Source organism: Mirounga angustirostris, unplaced genomic scaffold (genome assembly GCF_029215605.1).
Source record: "Mirounga angustirostris isolate CCGP_5_RB_7025 unplaced genomic scaffold, mMirAng1.0.hap1 SCAF_4, whole genome shotgun sequence".
Classification (NCBI taxonomy): domain Eukaryota; kingdom Metazoa; phylum Chordata; class Mammalia; order Carnivora; family Phocidae; genus Mirounga; species Mirounga angustirostris.
The window spans coordinates 140,411,233-140,435,652 of NW_026991712.1; the positions used below are offsets into that span (position 1 = coordinate 140,411,233).

The 24,420-nt window shown below is 38.1% G+C and overlaps 1 protein-coding gene across 8 annotated transcripts in view; it reads right to left on the reverse strand.

The window, feature by feature from the left end:
- PATJ (PATJ crumbs cell polarity complex component) overlaps positions 1–24,420 on the reverse strand; it is a 352,466-nt gene that overhangs the window by 319,068 nt on the left and 8,978 nt on the right. For 6 of the 8 annotated variants that reach the window (XM_045897546.3, XM_045897547.3, XM_045897545.3 and 3 more), the window contains exons 2-8: positions 23,068–23,250; positions 20,364–20,420; positions 20,097–20,263; positions 17,483–17,677; positions 15,831–15,970; positions 9,882–10,077; positions 7,302–7,430 (exon numbers count right to left, since the gene is read on the reverse strand). In XM_045897546.3, coding sequence (XP_045753502.2) covers positions 7,302–7,430; positions 9,882–10,077; positions 15,831–15,970; positions 17,483–17,677; positions 20,097–20,263; positions 20,364–20,385 — 849 coding nt within the window. In that variant the 5' untranslated portion in view covers positions 20,386–20,420; positions 23,068–23,250. The remainder of the gene's footprint in view (positions 1–7,301; positions 7,431–9,881; positions 10,078–15,830; positions 15,971–17,482; positions 17,678–20,096; positions 20,264–20,363; positions 20,421–23,067; positions 23,251–24,420) is intronic. The other 2 variants (XM_045897544.3, XM_064589055.1) reach the window with 1 other exon arrangement.

The window sequence follows — 24,420 nt, forward strand, 5'->3', positions numbered from 1 at the left end:
TTTAAAAAAATAAAAATTAAAAAAATAAAAAAAATATATTAGTTTGCATTTTAAATTCCCTGATAGGCAGTTTGGAGGATAATTTCAATTCAAAAAAATATTTGAGGGGCACCTGTATGGCTCAGTGAGTAGAGCATGCGACTCCTGATGTAAGGGTCGTGAGTTCAAGCCCCACATCGGGCATGGAGCCTACTTTAAAAAAATAATAAAAAAAATTTTTAAATATACTTTAATAAATTATTAATAAAATATTTGAAAACCTAAAGGAATTTAGGCTTGAGCTGCAAAATAAATCAAATTTGTTTCTTTGAAAACTAGAACACAGAAAATAAAATTATTACCAGGTTTGATTCCAGACCAGTTCCATCACTGGTCTTTAATCAAAAGGCAACATAACATAGGCAGAAAGTAGCAACTCTATAAACACTCTTTTCCTCAAAGAATTAAAGATACTACATCTCTGGTTTCTCTTCAGATCGCATAAATCTTTCGCCTTTTACTAAAGATACTACATCTAAAAACATCTATCCCATTTTCCTCAAATTCCCAGAGCCCTCATCAACTGATTTTTAACGATAAGGAAAAGATCTGTTTATAGATTCACTCAAAGCAAAATTTTCTTGGAAATATTCAACTATTCAGTGGCCTCAAGCTGGGCCTTGCTTATTCTAGACTAAAATTCCTCATAGTACACACCCACCCTCCAATCTCTGCTTGGTTACATTCCTTCTTGGTATGAAAGATTACTGGATAGTTAACATGACTCATAATTGCCTAATACCAAAAGGTCAGTAATTCATCACCACTTTTAAATAGACTGCATTGTTATAGTTACCTTCCGGGGAAAATGGGTTCACTTAGTGTACCTGATTCCCCTAGAATTTCTCCAGACCACAAGAAAGATACTTCTGTCAAACGAAGTTTTACACTACCCATTTTCAATTAAAAACAAAAACAAACTTCTGAACAGAATTCCCAAAAGATGTATGTTTAAGGTACTGTGATTTTTGGAGACTGAGGTTACAGGTAGATATGGGCTTACAGACTTAATAGATTTTAAGATTGATGTATTATGTATTATAGGTTATAGATTTAGAATATAGATTATAAAGCTCCCCTTACACGATACCATGTAATTTTCCTATCCATGGAATAGGCCCTGATCGCATTTACTGACTGGTCATTGTAACTAAATCTCAACAAGAGTTTTTTTGTTTTTTTTTTTTTAAAGATTTTATTTATTTGACAGAGAGAGAGCGAGAGAGGGAACACAAGCAGGGGGAGTGGGAGAGGGAGAAGCAGGCTTCCTGCTGAGCAGGGAGCCTGATGCGGGGCTCGATCCCAGGACCCTGGGATCATGACCTGAGCCGAAGGCAGACGCTTAACGACTGAGCCACCCAGACACCTTCAACGTGTTTCTTAAAAAGCTCATATGAATCACTATTTTTCAATTTCGTTTACTTTGTAACATTAGAGGCAGTAGACAGCAGAAGGACAAGTACAGGCTTTGGAGACAGACACACCCAAGTTCAAATCCTGGCTCTATTTTGATCAAGCTATAGAGCCAAAGGTTGGTTACTTATTCTCCCTAAATCTCAGATACCTCTTAAGCAAAATGGGAATGAATCCTTCTCCATTGATTTGTGAGCATTAAACTTAATTACTATATGTAAAGTCTTTAGTTGAATGCCTTGCTTATAGCAAATCATCAAATGCATCCATTTCTGATGTCCCTTTAGGCTGCAGTGACCTCAGTCAGGTGTTCTTAGGCATACTCCCTCAACTGTACCCATCTTTTAACTGTATATAATATCTGTAAACACAAAAGGAAATATAGAGGGCTGTTTCATGAAACTCTTCTAAATAAGAAATACAGACTTCCTTCTCTAACTTTCTATCACCTCATTTTATATTCTTTGAATAAAGATTGATTAACCCCATTAGCTGAACATAGGTATCACTTTATGATCAATCTAAGACATCTATATTCCCTTATCATAAAGATTGCCATAGTCAACAGTGAGCATTAACATTCAAAACATGAATACATTTTAATTAAAAGCAGTAATTCCCTTTCATTCTTTTAAAGCTATGATCAGCCTACATGAGCAACAACTTGTAAAGGCTCAGCAACAATGCACAGAGCCAGTTCAAGAGATCTTATTGGCCATTAGCTGAGATGAGAAGAGAGAGGGGATGGCTCTGTCTCTTATGTTTAGGCCTCGCCATATTCCCTACAGGAAAAAGACAATAGTTCTGTTGCTTCTAGAGCTGGCTATTATCTGATAAGCTTAGACCAACCCCGGACAAGTATACATCTGGAAAAGAAAAACATTGGGATCAATTTCATATAAATAGATTTAAGCAGTAAAAGACAGGCTTCAGAGTCAGACAGATGTGGACTTAATCTTGACTTTGTCATTTTCTAGTTGAGTAGCCCTGGGCAATTTCTTAACAGTTTCCATAACTCTAATTTGAAAATAAAATTTATGACTGTTTTAAGGATTACATGAGAATAATGTATATTAGGCAGGTAACAATGTCTGGTATAAACATTTGCTTCTGCATCATAACTGATGGGCATACCCCAACCCCCTCCTTGATGACCTGAAATAGTGACATTCCCTTCCAGTAAAGGCTGAAAATCAGACCTGGGCCTTTCCCAACACTGTCTCAACAGGATTAATTTGGGAAACTGCACATCATATTCTCCTTGTGACAATTCTTAATGCACATTAGAATATTAAAGCTCAGAAAATTCTTACAGTAAAAAAGTCTATTTGATTTTGTTTAACTTGGTGTTTTCTAAATTTATCTGACCCTTTGTTTTTCACAGTAACTACTCCACTCGGCATCTTGAAAAATGCTACTCCAGCAAACAAGCTTATGAAAATTGCTAATGGGGGGAAGGGAATGTGGGAAAAGATATCAAAATACTCCACAATACCTCATTCTTTTTCAGGTTACAAAATATTTCCAAAAAACCCTTAAGAATATGTTTCCTGCCACAGATGTGTTTTGAAAATCCATAAAATGACAATTCTCAGTCTTACTAGTCTCAGAAACCCTTCACACTCTTAATTATTGAGGATAGAGAAATAGGCATTACAAAGATGTACAGGAAACTTGTGGGTGATGGATATGTTCATTTTCTTCATTGAGGAGATAGATGGTATGATGGTTAAAGTTTATGTGTTACCTTGGCTAGGCTATGGTACCCAGTTTTTTGGTGAAACACTAGTCTAGATGTTACTGTGAAGTTATTTTGCAGATATGATTAACATCTACAATTGGCTGACTTTAAGAACATTACCCTTGATAACATAGGTGGGGTGGAGAGGGGCTCCATCAAATCAGTTGAAGACTTTAGGAGCAAAAACTGAGATTTCCTTGAGAAAAAGGAATTCTGCCTTAAGACGGTAACAGATAGGAAACAGAGTTTCCTAAGAAATTTTGCCAACTAGCCCTACAAATTTTTAAGTCCAGACTGCAATATCAACTCTTGCCTGAGTTTCTACTATGCTACCCTGTCCTACACATTTCAACTTGCCAGTAAACATATGTCAAATTTATGAACTGTATACTTTACCTATGTACGGTTTATTGTATATCAATTGTATCTCAAAAATTACTGAGAATCTCAAAGAGCTTTTGTTTATGTGGTTCTCCTCTGTATCTACTGAATTAGAAAATGGCACAGGGGTGCCTGTGTGGCTCAGATGATTGGGTATCTGCCTTCAGCTCAGGTCATGATCTCTAGGTCCTGGGATGGAGCCCCACCTCAGGCTCCCTGCTCAGCGGGGAGTCTGCTTCTCCCTCTCCCTCTGCTTGTGCTCTTTCTCCCTCTCAAATAAATAAAATCTTAAAAAAAAAAATAGAGAAATTTTAAAAATATTTAATGCATGTAATATACTAATATGTATTTCCATATATTGATGCATACATTTTTCATTTTGAAAATAAAAGCTATATTTTCGGGGCGCCTGGGTGGCTCAGTTGGTTAAGCGACTGCCTTCGGCTCAGGTCATGATCCTGGAGTCCCTGGATCGAGTCCCGCATCGGGCTCCCTGCTCAGCAGGGAGTCTGCTTCTCCCTCTGACCCTCCTCCCTGTCATGCTCTCTGTCTCTCATTCTCTCTGTCTCAAATAAATAAAATCTTAAAAAAAAAAAAAAAAAGCTATATTTTCTACAACAAAATGGTGAGAAGAGTGGTACTTTTGAGTATTTTTGGAAATCTCTAATATCTGGCTTAAAAGAAGACAACTGGTTTTGCACACCTGCTTTAGCATTCAGTACATTGCAATATGTTGTTCTGGCTGAAGTATATAAAGAAAATATGGCCTCAATTAGATACATAGTTGGAAAATGGTGGAGTATTTTAATAGCCCTTCGAGTCCATTCTTCTTTGATAACACACCAAAACTTGACAATTTGTGGTTTCTTAAAGATCAGCCGCAATATGGAATCTGCAACTTCATCAACAAACTTTCAAATACTGTTTCATTTAAATCTATTGATCAGTCCTGAATCCTGAATGGACCTTTTACCTATACATTGTCATATCACACATTGGTCTTCAGAAAATACTGACATACAGACTCATGCAGATCTTCCAAATATTGACATATTTCATTATACAATATTTTTTAAATCACATTAATATCAGCAATAATCTAATCAGAAGTCTTTAAATACTGGAAAATGTCAAGCTCATGGTAAAACACAACTTTTCCAGAATTCTAATTTTTGCTTCAAAGTTCAAATTTTATCATCACCCACAAATGCTGTCAGTTGTTTTCCTTGAAGTGACAGTCTTGCTTCATTCATTTTCAAAGAAATGTCTGCCAAGCACCCAAGTCTGAAAACCATAATTTTTCTGTCAATTATTCTTTCAAAAATAAAAATACTATTCCAGATTGGTGGTTGCCAGAAGTTGCGGGGGAGGGGGTAGCAGGTAGACAAAATGTGTGAAAATGGTCAAAAGGTACAAACTTACATTTATAAAATAACTAAGTCATTGGGATATAATGTACAATGTGGTGACCACAATTAACAATACTGTATTGTACATATGAAAGTTGCTAAGACAGAAGATCTTAGAAGTTCTCATCACAAGAAAAAAATGTAACTGTTATGATGGATATTAACTTGACTACTGTGGAGGTCATTTCACAGTATAAAACATCAAATCATGTTGTATGGCTGAAATTCATAACATATGTCACATTTCAAAAAACATTTTTGAATGAGAGCAAAAAATTTAAAAATTTTTAAATGTTTTCCATATTAAAAAAGCGGCTAGTTTGTCTCACAAATATTTTTTTAAAGATTTTATTTATTTATTTGAGAGAGAGAGAGAGAGATCACAAGCAGGGGAGAGCGGTAGAGGAAGAAGCAGACTCCCTGATGAGCAGGGAGCCCAATGTGGGACTTGATCCCAGGGCCCTAGGATCATGACCTGAGCTGAAGGCACATGTTTAACCAACTGAGCCACCCAGGCACTGTGTCTCACAAATATTTTTCTCAAACCAACCATCATAATTCAGTATGTGGCAAAAGTACTGTATGGTATGTCCCATTTTGTTACATAATATTAAAAAGACATGCAGTTAAATTTCAAAATTTGCTAGAAATAATTTTTTGCTGCACTTTCTTAAGACTGACTTTTTTTTTTCTTTTTTTTTCTCTTTCCCCACAATGGAGAAGAATGCAGTGACCACTAGCATGGTTTGATGCCACTTCCTTGTTTTAATCCCACAGACCCCCTACAAGAGTCTCAGGGATCCCCACAAAGCAAACTCTGAGAGCAGCTTCTCTAAATACAAGTGGAGGCTAAAAATAGGAATATTAGCAGCTCCACAGTTTGTGTAAGATGGAACAATCTTGAAAAGAAATGGGGTGCTGAGGAATTTATCTCAAAGCTGCATTTGCAAGGCAAGTTCATTTTTACTTATACTTATCAGAAGGGATATATTTGTAGGTAACTGAACATCAATTACTGAAATTTACATATTATTCTGGTTATCATGGACAGTTCACATACTATGGGCTCACTATTAAGTGACATCATAACCAAATTTCTGAACGAAAACTACATGCAACGTTTAACATTTTCTTCAATGTAAAACTAAACAGAAATAGTTCATAAGTTTTACTTATTTTTTAATTTTATTTATTTGACAGAGACAGAGAGAGAAGGAACACAAGCAGGGGGAGTAGGAGAGGGAGAAGCAGGCCTCCTGCTGAGCAGGGAGCCCGATGCGGGGCTCAATCCCAAGACCCTGGGATCATGACCTGAGCTGAAGGCAGACACTTAACCGTCTGAGCCACCCAGGCACCCCAGTTCATAAGTTTTAAAACAGCCCACTTTCAGGGGCATCTGGCTGGCTCAGTCAGTGGACCATGTGACTCTTGATCTCAGGGTTATAAATTCAAGCCCCATGGTAGGCATGGAGCCTAGTTTAAAAAAAAAGAAAAAAGAAAAAAAGCCCACTTTCAGTTTAAACTGCTAAATAATGAAGTATAGCCATTTGGCTTATAATGTGAGAAAACTAATTCAAGTGAAGTTTACCACATACAATATTAGGACAAATGTTTATAATCACTGTACCTTCTGAGTTTAGCATTTAGGTCCTTGAAAAATACATTGGGAGAGAATAACAGACATTCAAAATACAATACCTATTAACAACTCAACAAAAAAATACTGTCCTCTGATGGGATCAAGAAGACTGTCAACCTGTTGAATCTCAGATCTGTACCTCTGAAACAAATAATGCAATATATGTTAAGAAAAAAAAAAAAGAAGAAGGTAGCAGGAGGGGAAGAATGAAGCGGGGGAAATCGGAGGGGTAGACGAACCACGAGAGAGATGGACTCTGAAAAACAAACTGAGGGTTCTAGAGGGGAGGGGGGTGGGAGGATGGGTTAGCCTGGTGGTGGGTATTGAGGAGGGCACGTTCTGCATGGAGCACTGGGTGTTATGCACAAACAATGAATCATGGAACACTACATCTAAAACTAATGATGTAATGTATGGGGATTAACATAAGAATAAAAAAAAAAAGAGAGAGAAGACTGTCAACCACAAGCCAAAAAAAAAAAAAAGTTGACTTAGGAAATGTTTCAAATAAAGCCAAGTGAGTGTGTATTAACATTCATGGGAATAAAAATTTTTTTAGCAATATTTAAATTCTAATTACGGAATCATATATCCTAGTAACCCATGTTATAAAATTACATTTCAAACCATACAATTTAAACTGTATGACACCAAAATGAGAACAAACGAGTCAACTTACTCGATCTGCTAATCCTCCAGGAACGATCGTCCTCACAACCACACCACTTGATTTTCCTCCAACTATTCCAAAACCTAATCCAGAGCCATCATTAATGAGCTCAACATCTTCAATATGGCCCCAATGAACCTACAAATTAATGGCAAAAAAAGCCAAGGTTAGTGAAACACAGATACTTAGCTTTCCAATACAATAATAAGTAAAAGATATACCACAAATTGAACATGCCTACAAGTAATCAGGGCAACTTTCTAGAGGCTAGGAGATATGTAACGATGATCAGATGGTCCCCGCCCTTGAAAATCTTATAATTCAGTAGAAAGATAATCTAAAACACAAATAATTAAAATATGAGGCAGAATACTGAATCATAAGATACATAGCTCGAAGAGGATAGAGACATGTTGCCTTATTCTCCAGTCTGTACCCAATATCTACCACAATGTCTAGCACACAGGAGGAACCAATAAATATGTGTTTACCTGAATTGGAAGAGAATCACAGACTATTATAAAGATGCAGGAGCGGGGGACCAGGGGCAGAGATAAGAGGTTGAATCCAATGAAGAATTACGGAAAGCTTCGAGGAAACGGTCACATTTTAATTGCAGTATGGGGAGGAAAAAAAAAAACCACATCCGAGCAAAAGGGAAATGGAAGAGCAAAGCAGGGCCAAGTAACAGAATGGGTCAAAGATATGGTCAAAAGATTGGATTTACTTAACTGGATAAGCAAAAGGAATAACTGAAGGTTTTAAAAAAAGGAAGGACAGGGATGCCTGGGTGGCTCAGTCGGTTAAGCATCTGCCTTTGGCTCAGGTCATGACTCCAGGGTTCTGGGATGGAGTCCCGCATTGGGCTCCTTGCTCAGTGGGGAGCCTGCTTCTCCCTCTGCCTGTCACTCCCCCTGCTTGTGCTCGCTCTGACAATTAAATAAAATCTTTAAAAAAAAAAAAAAAAAGGACAGGAACAAAGCAGTGGTTTAGGAAGATTAATCTGACAGCAATATGAAGGATGAAATGCTGAGGACACAAGGTAAAGAGACTAATTAAGCAGGTTCTCATGTGGGAGAGGTAAGGTAGGCCCCACTGAAGACACAGCAATAAGACTATATGAATCAAACTGAGAGACGTTAAGCATTTTGCCTCTAACTAGTAGGCTTCCATCATAAATATGCATTAGGGGTGCCTGGGTGGCTCAGGTGGTTAAGCATCCAACTCTAGATTTCAGCTCAGGTCATGATCTCAGGGTGGTGAAATTAAGCCTCTGGCTCTACATTCAGAGGGGACTCTGTTTAAGATTCTCTCTCCCCCTCTGCCCCTTCTCCCACATGCACTCTCCCCCAAATAAATTAATCTTAAAAAAAAAAAAAAAGTGCATTAAATTTACATATCTAACCACAGAATAAAATCCGCCATCTCAAGCTCAACAGGGTATACTTACCAGTTTTACTATTATACTAAGTTGGACAGTTACTATGCAAGGTTAAAATAACCAGGAATATTAGGATATGTAATAAATTCAGGTCTAAAACAATATCTAGTATCTGGGAAGTAACAAATTTGCTAAAATATGCCTGAATTAATGATCACAACTAATATTCAGAGTGTATATTTTGCACTAGGCACTGTGCTTAGCTCTTCACAATGCACTCTCATGTAATCCGCATATTATCTCTGTGATGTGGATGCTGTTATTAGTTCCAAGGAAGAAAAGAAACTGAGGGTTGGAGGAGTCAAGGAACCTTCCTGATATGACACAGCTAGGAAGTGGCAGAACTGGACTTGAACCCATCTTAGCCTAGCTCCAGAGCCCTTGTTCTTAACCACTATGCAAAGCATTTTCTCACTTTGTTCCTCGTATTTATTATGTAAATTGTGCTGTATAAATATCACCGATTACAAAAGGGAAAATGTCTATACGGTAATTTGTGTTGTGACCTTGTACTGTACCTGGATGGTCTATTGTTTCTTTTGTCCCAATGAATGAAAATTAATCAGCTAGCACTTAGTGTTATAAGAAAGTAAGATTTATTAACTTGCATTCTGAAGATGGAGGCCAAAATCTGTAAAACCTTATAAACCAAGTTGAAAGATTCCCAAAAGACACATATGCTTTTATTCTTTTAAACTGCTCAGTATACATGCTTACATGAAAAGGAAACCTATAATTTTGCAGTGTCAATAATCTAGTCATAAATACCCAATATGATCTACAAAAATGTTTTTGAGATAAATAACATAACTAAATCTTACTTAAGATACTCAACAGTAAATCTCTAATAAAAACTCTCAGCTTAATTAAGAACCGCCTACATCACTGAGGAACAAGACTCTTTCCAAATAAGTTATGCGTAATACAACAATTCACCTTTTACATTAAATAATAATCTTAAATAAGGAGAACCATAGGACATTGAAAAAACAATCCTGTGAAATTTCTTGTTTAATACGTTAATGCTGTATTTAGAGATGTGATCTTTCCTGAAGTATGACAAGTAAAATAGCATCTTTTAAATGTCTTTACACTTCTTAAAATCAGTAGCATAATTAAAATTATATTTTTCCAAATTTGTAACTCACTGTTTCAGGCAGAGTGGTATCAGTTAGCCTGGTAGAAGTACTGCTTTTTCTGTGGACGGGTTCCCTGGCCACAACCAGATGCAGAGATCCAGTGGTTTGTTGTAATAACGCAATTGCTCGCTGATGGGAAATGTTCTGATCCAGTGGTGTGTGATTAATAGCCAATATTTGGTCATTTTCCCTTAATCTTTGATCCCTTGATAGAATAAGAAAATTCTGTTATAAGTGATACAATAGCATCATTTAAAAAAAAATCTTTTATTCAAGTGGAACAGTTTATCTCTTATGGCACTACTTCACTTAGTACATTTATTCAAATAATTATATGACAGCTCTTCAGGGTGCTTTTCATCAAAGCACTTATTAGCTAACTAACCGATTAAGTGGTGCATCCCTAAACGTGTGTGCGCGCACGCGCACGCGCACACACACACAACCATCTGGCTAGAAAAATAAGCAAAAACAATGTGTGGGGGGACCCCACTGCCAAGGTTTTGCATATAAGAACACTGCCACCATTCTGCACGAATCCTATACTCCTGAACCCCTTCCAACCTGACTTCAGCATATACCACACTGGGGTAACTGTATCCTCCTCAAATTCACCAATAACCTCCTCTCTAGAAGAGTCACCCTGTCTAGATCATCCTTTACATCTCCGACATCTGTCAATTGTTAGGCCAAACTCTCCTTGAAAATCAATAGATGCTACTTCTAAATCTGTATTTAAGCCCTTCTCTGTCTCAATCCTCAACTGCCCAACTGCTAACCTAGGTAAAAAAAGAACTATTTTAAAAAGAAATTAGCAAAACCTTAAGGAAAAAAACACACTATTATAGTTAATATTTACTGAGCACTTGTGAGAAGCCACATAATGTGCTAGATGCTTTATAGGTATTATCTCATTTAATTCTCACAACCACCTCTTACTTAGTGACAGGGGAACCAGGGTGGCACAGTCAGTTAAACATCCGACTCTTGATTTCAGCTGAGGTCATGGTCTCAGGGTCCTGAGATCGAGCCCTGCATTGAGCCCCATGTCAGGCTCCGCACTCAGCACGGAGTCTGCTTGTCCCTCTCCCTCCCCCCCACTTGTACTCTCTAAGATAAAATTAAAAAAAAAAAAAAAGGTAGTTACATTTTACATGTAAGAAATTAAAGCCTTATCTTAGCTGACTCTGAAATGTATTTCACTTTCGTAGGATTTACGTATTTGACTTCATTATCTCCCAGACACCACTCTCTCTTCCCATTTCTCCATCATCACCCCTTCAGTTCCTTCTTAACCCTCTTTATCTCTTTGCCTCCATCCATCTTCTTCCATTCCCCATGTCAACCATCCAGTGGAGATCCTTCTCTAATGCCTAAAAGTGAACTTTCAAAATTTCTCAAGGTTTATTTTGCTAGGCTCTCTTAATGCTGGTATTGCCCAACTTGAAAACGTGTAACAATTATCTGTGATTACTGACCAGTAAGGAGAGAGCCAAAGGAAAGAGAACAAACTCTTATCATCATAGTTTCATAAATGAAAATTAACCTTCAAAATACAGAATCTCCCAGAGGAGGGATTTATCTAATTCAAAAACTCAGAATTATGAAAATTCCATTATATTGCCCTTATCTTTCTTAGGTCACAGCAGATTCAGCAAAACTTTGTCATGGATCAGAATTTGGTAGTTTTTTTTTCTTAAGATTTATTTATTTTAGAGACAGAGAGCGAGAGTGGGGCGGAGGCTGGGGGACAGAAGGAGAGGGAGATCTCCAGCAGACTCCCCGCTGAGCATGGAGCCTGATGCAAGGCTCAACCCCACGACCCTGAGCTCGTGACCTGAGCCGAAATCAAGAGTGGATGCTTCACCGACTGAGCCACCCAGGCACTCCTGGTAACTTTTTTTTTTAAAGATTTTATTTTTAAGTAATCTACACCCAACATGGGGCTTAAACTTACTGGCCCAAGATCAAAAGTTGCATGCTCTACCAAGGGAGCCAGCCAGGTGCCCTCAGAACAGAATCTGGTAACTTCTGAGCTCAGGGACACAGGGTAAACTTGGTTGGTATTCAAAAGCCTGTGCATGGGATGCCTGGATGGCTCAGTCAGTTAAATGTCTGCCTTCAGCTCAGGTCATGATCCCAGGGTCCTGGTATTAAGTCCCACATCGGGCTCCTTGCTCAGCAGAGAGCCTGCTTCTCCCGCTGCCTGACATTCTCTTGCTCTCATTCTCGCCCTCTCTCTGACAAATAAAATCTTAAAAAATAAATAAATAAAGCACTACCTCTTAAAAAAACAAAAACAAAAATGGGCGCCTGGGTGGCTCAGTTGGTTAAGCGACTGCTTTCGGCTCAGGTCATGATCCTGGAGTCCCTGGATCGAGTCCCGCATCGGGCTCCCTGCTCGGCAGGGAGCCTGCTTCTCCCTGACTCTCCCCCCTCTCATGTGCTCTCTCTCTCTCATTCTCTCTGTCTCAAATAAATAAAATCTTTAAAAACAAAAACAAAAAAAAAAACAAAGGCCTGTGCATGTGGTCCCCGAGTACTCCTTCCAACTTGGCTTCCTTCCCACATAAACCCCCTTTCCGACCATTCTGACCTACTCTTTCCCACTCAAACACGTCTGGCATTTCCTGCTCTTGTGTAAATGGCTTCCTCCACCTCTGATGCCCTTTGACTCTACTCAGCCAAATCAATCCACCATCTGTGATCAGCTGAGTGTCTCTCTTTCCCACCCTCCCCATCACTTACCTCATTATCACAGTGCTCTGAACCACTCATTTACCACTCACTGAATATTCATTTATACTAAATATGCTATCGACAGAGCTAGCTAAATCCTACTAACCTATATGTTTTCTGAGGATAGACACTCATGTTTTAGATTATCTTTTGAAACTAGCAAGTTACATATGAAAATATCTATTTTTGAGGTCAAAATTGTGAGTGGCTCTCATAATAAATCAGATATCATTAAAAATGCTGCTTAGGGGCGCCTGGGTAGATCAGTCAGTTAAGCATCTGCCTTCCGCTCAGTTCATGATCCCAGGGTCGTGGGATCAATCGGGCTCCTAACTCAGCAGGGGGTCTGCTTCTCCCTCTGCCCTCTTCCCTCTAGTGCTCTCTGTCTCTCATTCTCTCTCTCTCTCAAATAAATGAATAAAATCTTTTAAAAAATAAATAAAATAAAATAAAATAAAAGTGTTGCTTATACATCCTGGGGCACCTGGGTGACTCAGTCAGTTGAGTGTCTGACTCTTGATTTCAGCTCAGGGTGGTGGGATTGAGCCCCGCATTGGGCTTGCAATGGGCATGGAGCCTGCTTGGGATTTTCTCGATTTCTCTCCCTCTGCCCCTCTCCCCGCCCCTCATTTGCTCTCGTGCTCTCTTTAGAAAAAATAAAAATAAAATAAAAATGTTGCTTATACATCCTTTTATTAATATTAGGAAAGGCTTATTATGTTGAGATAAGGATATAAAATTGTATATGCTCCATGACCTTGTCTTTATAAAAAGAAAACATTCAACTGTATTTCCTAGTTGTCTTAGGGTAGTCAAAGTCCTAGAGTTTGCTTATCATATTTCTATATTTTATGATTTTCTATTATATGTATTACTTTCATAATTTTGAAATCTATATTTTATAAATTGAAAATGTTGCTTGCGAACCTTTCCCAAGTCCTACATTTGTTTTTAAATGTGACCACTATGGACAATACCAGAAATTACTTCCAGTTTCCCATCTCCAATGTCCTTCTTTCTCTGACTTCTTTACCTAAATTCCTATTCACAGCTTGTTCATTAAGGAAAATTTCTTAATTAATCCCAAATGAATGAGATACTCTTAAATCTTTTCAACCCTGATATAACTCATTTGGATAAGTTCTTAATTTACTCACATTCAAATCTTCTATTTTCTGGAAATCAATCTATTTTAATCTACCCCCCCACCCCCACCCCAATAGACTGCCAGGACACTATACTTATTCCTAGTTAAGTATCTGCTCAGGGAATATAACCTCAACTCCAGATAAACAAATTGTGGAGAAAAGAAATCTCCTGGAAAATATGATTTTGATGGATTCTAAAGTTGAACAGAATTAGTTTTACTGCTACTATTATTTATAATTTAACTCCCACATACTGTTTGTATATACTGAATACATATTTTTCATTTAAGGTTGAGATGAGTTCTCTCTATTGCAACATTCAAAAATAATGGATTCCCATTACTTTGAGAGACAATGGTCTTAGGTAAGCTCCTAAAATAACACAATTCTATGTGGAAAGTCCTCAGGAGAAAGGAAGAACTGATCATGAAAACCATTTAACATGATCTAGAAGGTCATGCATGACTGACCCCACCTCTCTCCAATCCTTTCTTGTACTCTCTTGCACTAAGCTCCCACACCAGGTAAATACCAGCCTCACTCCAAGGATAGGAGCTGTGTTCCTTCTCTCCATATGACTACTGCTCAAGACAGTCTCTCTTTTCCTCTGACACCTTCTGCTCTTTGCAGACCCCACTCCTTTAAGCACTGCTGTCTCTGGGAAGCCACCTAACTGCTTAGCCTTGGTCAAGGCTCTTTACACACTAACATGTCAAACTTCTCTTTTTGAAAATGTTCACTTCAATCTGTAACTACAGACTTAGTACAGAGTACCTCAGACATAAGGATTGACCACAAAAAGGTTGCACGACTTTGAAGATACACTAAAAACTACTGAATTGTACACTTTAAAATGAGACGTTTACGGTACGTGAACTGTATACCAATAATAATTTTTTAAGTTAAAAAATTTAGAAAGAAAAGTTGGGCCAATAAAAGTTAAGTAGACTTTTTGTCAAGGGACAGCATAGCCTAAAGTAAACTAATGGTAAGTGACCCGAAGTCCGGGCTCACCTGGGATTGTCTAGGTTTGCCAGAATAGTCCTACTCTATACCTGCTGTTTCAGGGTCATTAACAGAACCCCCTCTCAGTCCCAAAACTCTCCCAACATGGACAATAAACTATATGGTCACCCTAACTATGTGAACCCAATCTCCAAGAACAGCACAGAATTTCACAAATACATCTGACACTGATAAGTTTCCTCCGTTTCCTCAGAACATACTTGAGGAAATGCCACATGAAATGGCAAGAATAAAAGCTGCAGAGTCATGGAAATCCATTATTTCTGAATATTCAGGTGGGGAGCCTAGAACTGATCCTCCATGAATGGTGAATGTGAATTCAAAAATTTATTATTGGCTGAGAATTTTTTTTTAATAATAGAACCACTGCTGTTGCTATCATTTTAACAGGTAGTAGTAACGTAATGAACAGTGTGCCTATTAAATGAATAATAAAAGACCTGAAATCAAATAGAGACAGAATATAAGGCTTGCACATACCCCTTAAAATAAGAAAACCATGGCACAGTGCAATAGGGGGGAATCACGCAGATTTAAGGAGGCTTTTAATTGACAAGAGAAATAATCAACAGTGTGATAGGACCACAAAAACAATTTTCTAATCTTAAGTTTAATAAACCAGAGTACGCAGAATCCGAATTTCAGTATTTCCATGTTACTGATCAGACGTAGCTAAAATACCATGTTCGATTGTGGGAGAGTATGGCAGAATAGAAAGCGCACTAGCTTGGCTGTCAGACTGTCTTGGAATCATATCAGGGCTCATGGTTCCAGCATCAACAGCTCTGTGACTACAGGTAAAGCACTGAGCCTCTCTGAATTCAGCTTCTCATCTACGGAACAGGGTAATGGTATTACTAGCTAGATGGCTGTCCCAAGTACCTGGGAGAGTATCTGCTAAAGGCCTGACAAAGGCATATGAGAAGGAAACGCGTTAGCTGCTACGGTTAACTGTTTAATTACTAGTTTCTTATTCTCTTCAGAATAATGTTTTCAGGATTCTCAGAAAAAGATTAGCAAAACGCAAAAGGAACATCCTCCTCACCTGTCTGCTATACTCCCTCGCTGCACTTCCTTCACCAAGATATCAACTTCTCCCAGATTTTGACTTCTCAGGGCCACCACACTGAATCCAAGGCCTCCGGATGAAGGCCGTTCTATATCGATATATTCAATTTGCCGGCCCTAATGAAGGGGGATAATAAAAACAAAAAAGTCAATGAAGTACATTTAACCACTGTACTCTTTCCAAAGAACTGAAATTGCTATTTTTGTGAGTAACACAACAAACAGCTTCTCCTAAGTCATCTCTAGCCAAAAAAACTCAGCATTTCAGCAATACGTTATTTCTGGAAATCCTCTCACTTGATTATCTTCAGTAGGACATAAGAGGGCGTGTGCAGTGTTCTGCAACCTCAGGGAATCAGAGAGGTATTTTCACACTTCATTCACATTGTGAGATGAAGACCACACTGGATGAAAATTCCTGAGGAAAAAAACTTTTTCCACAGTAAATTCTGAATTACTTTTTATACTGAATTTCTCTAAATTCTCTTCATGCAAAATATGTTTTTAAATGAGGAAAGCAAAATAGATAGCAAAAATATGCCAGTGTTGGGTGGCTCAGTCGTTAAGCGTCTGCCTTCGGCTCAGGTCATGATCCCAGGGTCCTGGGATCGAGCCCCGCATCGGGCTCCCTGCCTGGCGGGAAGCCTGCTTCTCCCTCTCCCACTCCCCCTGCTTGTGTTCCCTCTCTCGCTGTCTCTCTCTCTCTGTCAAATAAATAAATAAAATCTTTAAAAAAAAAAAAAAATATGCCAGTGTTCAGCCTAAGTTAGAACCAGCTGCATTTGTTAGGGTCCTGTTTTTAATTATATTGTGATGAATTAATCCATTTTGTTAGGTTAATTCAAAAGATTATGGAAAGGCCACCATTCAAATGTGCTCTACGTGTAGTGAACAGTATTTGATTGCTTTAGTTAATAATTGCATTTATGACACGAGAACTTCATAAATGCAATCACATAACAGAAGCATCACATAAAAATAATTATTAGTCAAATTAAGAGGACAGAGCTATAAAGTCAAAAAGGAATTAGGTGTAGATTTAAATATTACACCTTAAACAGATTCTTTGTGATCTTAAAACTCAACTTTCATTTTAAAGACACTTATTAGAAGGTGAGTTGACAAACATAAAACACATCCAAAAATTCAACTGTTTAATTTTTAATACGTATTAGGGATAAAACTGGATTACTCCCTCAAATGTTCCCAGAGATTTTCCAAATCATATTAATTCTAACTCCCATTAATTCTGTATTGATAAAAAGTTAAAAACAGTTCAAAGGGAATTTCATCACTTCTGGCAGACATATCAATTTTCCTATGATCAAAATCATTAAGAATCTCTTTTCAAGTGCAGATATGTGTCAAATTGGAGTAATTTTGTAAAAACTCTTTACCACACACACATATTTTCCTTAAGTCATTTTAAGCCAATAAATTTCTAATACACAGGTTAGAAAATAGTATCAATCTCTCCTAACAAAATAAAAATGCAAGCAAACCACACATAGTAGCAAATTTTAAGGCAAAAAGAGAGTATTCTTCTTTTTTAAAGAGTATTGTTTTCTTTTTTTAACCTATAACAGGAGAAATATAGCTAAATATTCCCATGACAAGATATAATTTTACCTGCGCCATCTGTTGAATGACTGAGTTAAAGTCTTCATTTCTTGACTTAGGAGTCCAAGGAAATAACCCAGAGACAGTCAAATTATTAGAGGGTCTTTGGGCATTCCCGTTAGTAATGGCACCATCTGTAAACACTAATAGACCTTTCCTAGAAAAATCAAAGTTGGCCAAACAATCTGAGGGTATATGGCTGAGCTGTTGGGGAGAAAAACAAGAGAATCATCAACAGAAACCTATAGAAAATAAATTATTTCTATTTATTAAGTATTCTATTTTGCCCATTACATGTATAATTTGCATATTAAATATTTGCACATGAAAAAATAAGACACAGATACATGAATCTGTGTTTGCAAGGCTACAGTTTTTTTTATTTAGTATTACACAGAATATTTAATAGGTTAAAATGTGTTGCTTCCTGGGGCACCGGGGTGGCTCAGCTGGTTAAGCGTCTGACTCTTGGTTTCGGCTTGGGTCAAGATCTGAGGGCGTCTGCTTGAGATTCTCTCCCTCTCCTTTCCTTCTCCCTCTGACCTCTCCCAGCTCATGTGCTCTCTCTAAAATAAATAAATCTTTAAAAAAAATATATGTTGCTTCTTGCCTTGTACCATTACCTCAAGTTAACAGCATGTACAACAGTTCATTACACTTCACATACACAGATACATCCAGTCAGATAAACATGTAGACACTGAGCCCTTTTGCATTTCCATGTAAAAGGCCACAAAAGATCCACAGGTAAATTAAACAAAAATAACAATAACAGTATTTACTGAATGACTGCTATGAGCAAAGTACTATACCAAACTCTTACTTGTTATCTCATTTAATCCTTATAATAGCCCTAAGAGATATTATTCCATTTTGCGAACATGAAAACTAAGACACACAGGTTAACTGGCCCAAGATTAGTGGCAAATGAGTCACAGAGCCACTTAAACATTATAGAAAAAAAAAAAAAAAAAAGGAGGAGGGAGAGAATTCTGTAATTATGGTGAATAGGAAAATAGAGGTTAAGTTTTAAAATATCATTGGCTGATAGAAATGCCACCAGTGGAATGAAGGTAACACCAAGAACAAATGTCGGGGAGGCGGGGAGCCTGGGTGGCTCAGTTGGTGAAGCGTCTGCCTTCGGCTCTGGTCCTGATCCCAAGGTCCTGGGACTGAGCCCCATGTGGGACTCCCTGTTCAGCTGGGAGTCTGTTCCTCCCTCTCCCTCTAACCCTCCCCCTGCTTGTGCTCTCCCTCTCACTTACTCTCTAGTGAATAATTAAAAAAAAAAAACAAATGTCAACAGGACCTCATTAAAAAAAAAAACAATAACCATCAAAACTCTGAGACACTCAAAAAAAAAATCAGATTTTACAGTTGAATGGATAAAAATATGATTATGCATATAACAACTGCAAACTACATAAATATAAAAGATTATTATTATGATGCAGTGGTTGGTCAAGTCCACTCTTAGTCCAGTAAGAGTAAGAGATTTGTGGTGACCTTTCCCAATTTCTGTTGCTACCAATAGAATTCACTGTTGTACTACAGGACTCATCGCATGACCAGGGAATATAGAAAGCAGACCATCAATATGGGAAGTGATAAAATTATGGTATAATTCTGATCTAGAGAAAGAAATTCACAAAAAGGTTTATGTGCAGAGTTTAATCCTTAGTTATAGAATAATCACTTGCTAAATATTTATGGGCAGCCATTTTGATTTATCAGCAAAAACCATTGTTTTCCCAGATTTTATTAATTTTCTCTTAACAATTCTGTTACATTATCTCCAATTACATTTAAAATTCTGCCCAAAAGTAACCCATAGGATAGCTACTATTCAAGCCCAGCTTCTAGAATAGATGATTTAAAAGCAGTTTGCCATCCCTGACCCCAAAACACAGCAACCAAGAGGACAGCTAAAATTATTAATTTACATCACTCTAAGAAGAAGTGCTATTTTGCCAATAGTTGAACACAATATGCATGTAGAAACCGCAAGAGTCTGGGTACTATGCTCTATGTAGTAGAGGAAAGACAGGTAAATATTAAAACACCGGTTATAATGCTCCCGAAAACTTTCTGACCAGAATATCCATGACAGTTAATACTTATTTGGTAATTATTTGATAAATAATTGATATTTGAGAGGTGTAAATGATATGCTACAAGGGTATGATCCCTTCTTGCTAGGGAAAAAAAAGACTTCAGAAAGAAAATATATTTAGGCTAAACACTATTTTATATTTTGAAGAAAATGTTGGGAAGTCTGAAAGCATCTGACCTTTACATATTTAAATAATTACAACTTATATTCCAAAACCAAACACAAAATTTATCATAAACATTTTAAGTAGGCCTTACGCCCAACGTGGGGCTTGAACTCAAGACCCCAACATAAACAGTCACATGCTCTACAGAGTGAGCCAGCCAGGCAACCCCCACAAACATTTTTAAACTATCCATGCCAATGCTACCTACAGGTCACAAGTCCCAGGACAGTCTCTTGCTGAATTAAGCGTACTTAGAGACAGTTTGTCTGTGTCTATCTCCTTCTTTGTTTCTTTGCTGGTTTGAACATACCAACATGTAAAAAAAACCCTGATGAGTAACTTACTTGCCCTTTCAGTTGCTTGATGGACTGCTGAAGTGTGAGTATCTGATTGAAGAGGGGGCTCTTTAGTGTCTCATAAAACAGAGAGAGCTTCTCATTCTGCGATGTGTCCCCCTTCTCCTGCAGTTTCATTTTTAGGCGATCAAGAACTTGTAGGACCTGCAGTTTATCTTGTTTGAAGAAGGATAATCAGAGCACAAGTTAATTCCATCATACATTCCATTGTGATTCATTAATTAATTTATTGACAGAAGTATATAACTAGTATACCTGGACCAGGATTTTCAGGCATTTTGAATGACTGTCTTCAATTTCTTTCAAAGAAACCTAAAGAAAAATTTTAAAACACAAAAGATGATTTTCCGTTAGTATATACTTGTCTATAATTCTATAAAAAAATTATAGAAAGGGGGGGTGAGAGGATGGGTTAGCCTGGTGATGGGTATTGAGGAGGGCACGTTCTGCATGGAGCACTGGGTGTTATGCACAAACAATGAATCATGGAACACTACATCAAAAACTAATGATGTAATGTATGGTGATTAACATAACAATAAAAAATTTTAAAAAAATTATAGAAAACCTCAACAACATTCTTCATCAAAAGGCTTCACTCAAATTCAAATTAAAACTACAGGGGCGCCTGGGTGGCTCAGTTGGTTAAGCGACTGCCTTCAGCTCAGGTCATGATCCTGGAGTCCCGGGATTGAGTCCCACATCGGGCTCCCTGCTCGGCGGGGGGTCTGCTTCTCCCTCTGATTCTCTTCCCTCTCGTGCTCTCTGTCTCTCATTCTCTCTCTCTCAAATAAATAAATAAAATCTTAAAAAAAAAAAAAAACTACAATAAGGTGGCACTATATACCCACTAGGTTGGCTCAAACTAGAAAGATAAACAGACAATTTGTTGAGTGTTGACAAAGACATGAAGCAACTGGAACTCTCAACATCACTAGTAGGAACGCAAAATGGTACGTGCACTTTGAAAAGTTGTTTGGTAGTTTCTTACAGAGTTAGAAATAGACTTACTATATGACTCAGCACTTCCACTCCTAAATACTTACCAAGAAAAATGAAAATACAAACTCACAAAAGACCTATACATGAATGTTCATAGCATTTTTATTTATAAAAGCCTTGAACTAAGAAAAACCCAAATGTCTATAACAGACGACTATATAAGCAAATTACAGAATGTAAACAGAATGCTCAGGAATGAAAATGAAAAAAATTACGAATATACACAACACGGATCCATCTCAAAAATAGTATGTTGAGGGAAAGAAACCAGACAAAAAGTGGTTACAGACTGTATGACTCCATTCACATGAAGTTCAATCTATAGTTATGGATTAGTTTACCTGTGCAGGGTAGAAAGGAACTGACTGGGAAAGGATTTGAAGGAGCTTTTTGGGGTGATGGAAATGTTCTAAGTTTTGAATGGGGTACTTAGTGTTTACACAGATGTATACATTTGTCCAAATTCATTGACCTATTTTATTTTATTTTTAAAGATTTTATTTATTTGACAGAGAGACACAGCGAGAGAGGGAACACAAGCAGGGGGAGTGGGACAGGGAGTGGGACAGGGAGAAGCAGGCTTCCCGTGGAGCAGGGAGCCCGATGTGGGGCTCGATCCTAGGACCCTGGGACCTGAGCCGAAGGCAGACGCTTAACAACTGAGCCACCCAGGCGCCCCGGCCTACATATTTTAAATCAGTACATTTTATTGTACACAAATCATACTTTAATAAAGTTGATTTTGTAAAAAAAAAAAAAAAAAAAAAAAAAGGATCCTGGATTGGAAAAGTGGAAAAGAACATCTAAATTAAGAGATGAAGAATATTTTAGAGAGATTAAGGGGGAAAAAAGCCCCAAGCTGCAAAAACGGTCCCAGATTCCTACTTGTCATCTGAGTCTCCAAAATGTAACCACCCAACATATTGGCATTTTCTATGTTTTTGTGTGTGGTTTTTTTTTTTTAGATTTTATTTATTTGACAGAGAGAGACACAGCGAGAGAGGGAACACAAGCAGGGGGAGCGGGAGAGGAAGAAGCAAGCCTCCCGTTGAGCAGGGAGCCCAATGGGGGGCTCGATCCCAGGACCCTGGGATCATGACCTAAGCCGAAGGCAGACGCTTAACGACTGAGCCACTCAGCTGCCCCCATTTTCTGTTTTTAATTCCAGTGACTGGTTCAAACTAGCCTCAAATGTAATGTAATCACAACTCAAAATGCTAGCAAACCCTCTGCTAGGACCAAACTGGCACTTTCACGGTGGTCATTTATAGTAATGGTACACTAGGCTGCAGTGAACCATCAAAGAAATAGGAGTACTATATAGTCAAAATTCTCTTACATCACCTCTGGATACAGTTGCTGAATGAGATCTTTATCTTCTAATTTAAGGTCACTAAGTAGGAAAGCATATTAAAAGCCAGAAGGGATGCCACCTGCATTGATAAAAGGTCCATGTATTCCATCCAAATGTTCACTGGATTCAGTGCGAACTACCAAACTGCTGAAGAGAGCATCACGGAACTGCTGATGAGCTCAGCATCTCAATTGTGCAACCTTTACAACTACCCATTGACAGGTAACTGAGTAACAAAAGACCGTTTCAGTGGCACTGTCCTTTTATATAGCAGCCTAAGGCCCAAGAGGATTGACAAGAGCAGCTCTGTGGTCATTAACATCAACCTCTCTGAAAGAAAGAATGCAAGCTAAAACTAGGAGATGCAAATTTTTACTGTCAGATGGGCAATTTTTTAAAATTAATAATAACACGTACTCTAGATGTCATGTAAAAACAAGTGGGAATATAAATTTGCACAATCTTTTAGGAGAGCAACTTTAGCAATAGCTATCAATATACTAAATTTGCATTCTCTTTAACCCAGAAGGGCTACTTCTGAGGGTCTCCCTTAAAGAGATACTTTCAAAAGGGCACACAGATGTGTTGTACAAAGATACTCACTTCATTGTTAAGAACAAAAGTCCAGGGGCGCCTGGGTGGCTCAGTCATTACGCGTCTGCCTTCGGCTCAGGTCATGATCCCAGGGTCCTGGGATCAAGTCCTGCATCGGGCTCCCTGCTCCACGGGAAGCCTGCTTCTCCGTCTCCCACTCCCCCTGCCTGTATTCCCTCTCTCGCCGTGTCTCTGTCAAATAAGTAAATAAAATCTTAAAGAAAAAAGAAAACTCCAGGAACAATTGATCTATCAAAAGCAATCAGTCATTATAATAATACAGTAGGTCTGAATCTATTGAAATGAGGAGGAGGGAATCAGTTAACAGTGTAACAGTAAGCCTGTGGCCCCCTCCTTCAGGGAAGGATTCCCAGCTTGATAACCAGAACCCCTTGCAAACACCCTAAAGGTTTTTGATAGATAACAGCCCCTCATTTTTAAATGTCAGTAAATACCTGATTTTTTTTAAAAAGATTTTATTTATTCATTAGAGAGAGAGAGAGAACACAAGCAGGGGAGCAGCAGAGGGAAAGGGAGAAGCAGACTCCCCACTGAGCTGAGAGCCCGACGTGGGGCCCCATCCCAGGACCTAGAGATCATGACCTCAGCCGAAGGCAGACACTTAACCGACTGAGCCACCCAGGTGCCCCAATACCTGATCTGTCTTAATTGCTTTTTGTAAATAATCTGAAAATGTATGGATTTATGGGTCATGGCTGATGAGAAGATAGGAGATAACCACACAGACATTTTCTGCTTGTGTAACTAATGGAGTATAAAACTCAGGATTCCCCAAACTCAAAAGGTTTCCTTTGAGAAAAATGTTTCTCTGTATATTGTTGAGAACTTGTCTGGTAACCCAAAACAAAAATGTGTCCTAAGGCTGAAATTTACTCCTGGAAGCAAATTAAAAATTGTGGGTAAAGTCTGTCAGAAATAGATTTATAAATGACTTAATGTCAATCTACATGTAACTAGGTATTTTAAGTGTGTCGATAATAGGTCCTAAGAAGAAAAGTGACATTCTTCGGAATGCCTACTGGCTGGGTACTCCTCCAGCAAGGAATGTCTGTGCTTACCTCCTGCATGTAACCACTGAATCATGAGTAAGTTTTGGTGCTGGTTTGGTGAAGTTTGAGCTCGTTCACATGAGCATGTTTTGACAATTCAACCCTCTATGTTAACACAAGAACATTAACACACACAACTGATTGGGAAAATGTGTTTGTGTGTAAATTTCTAGATTTAGAAAGATAGTTAATTTCATAGTGATAACTTCTAGAAACGGGGATGGGAGATAAAAATATTAGACTTTGGGGCGCGTAGGTGGCTCAGTTGATTAAGCAACCGCCTCGGGCTCGG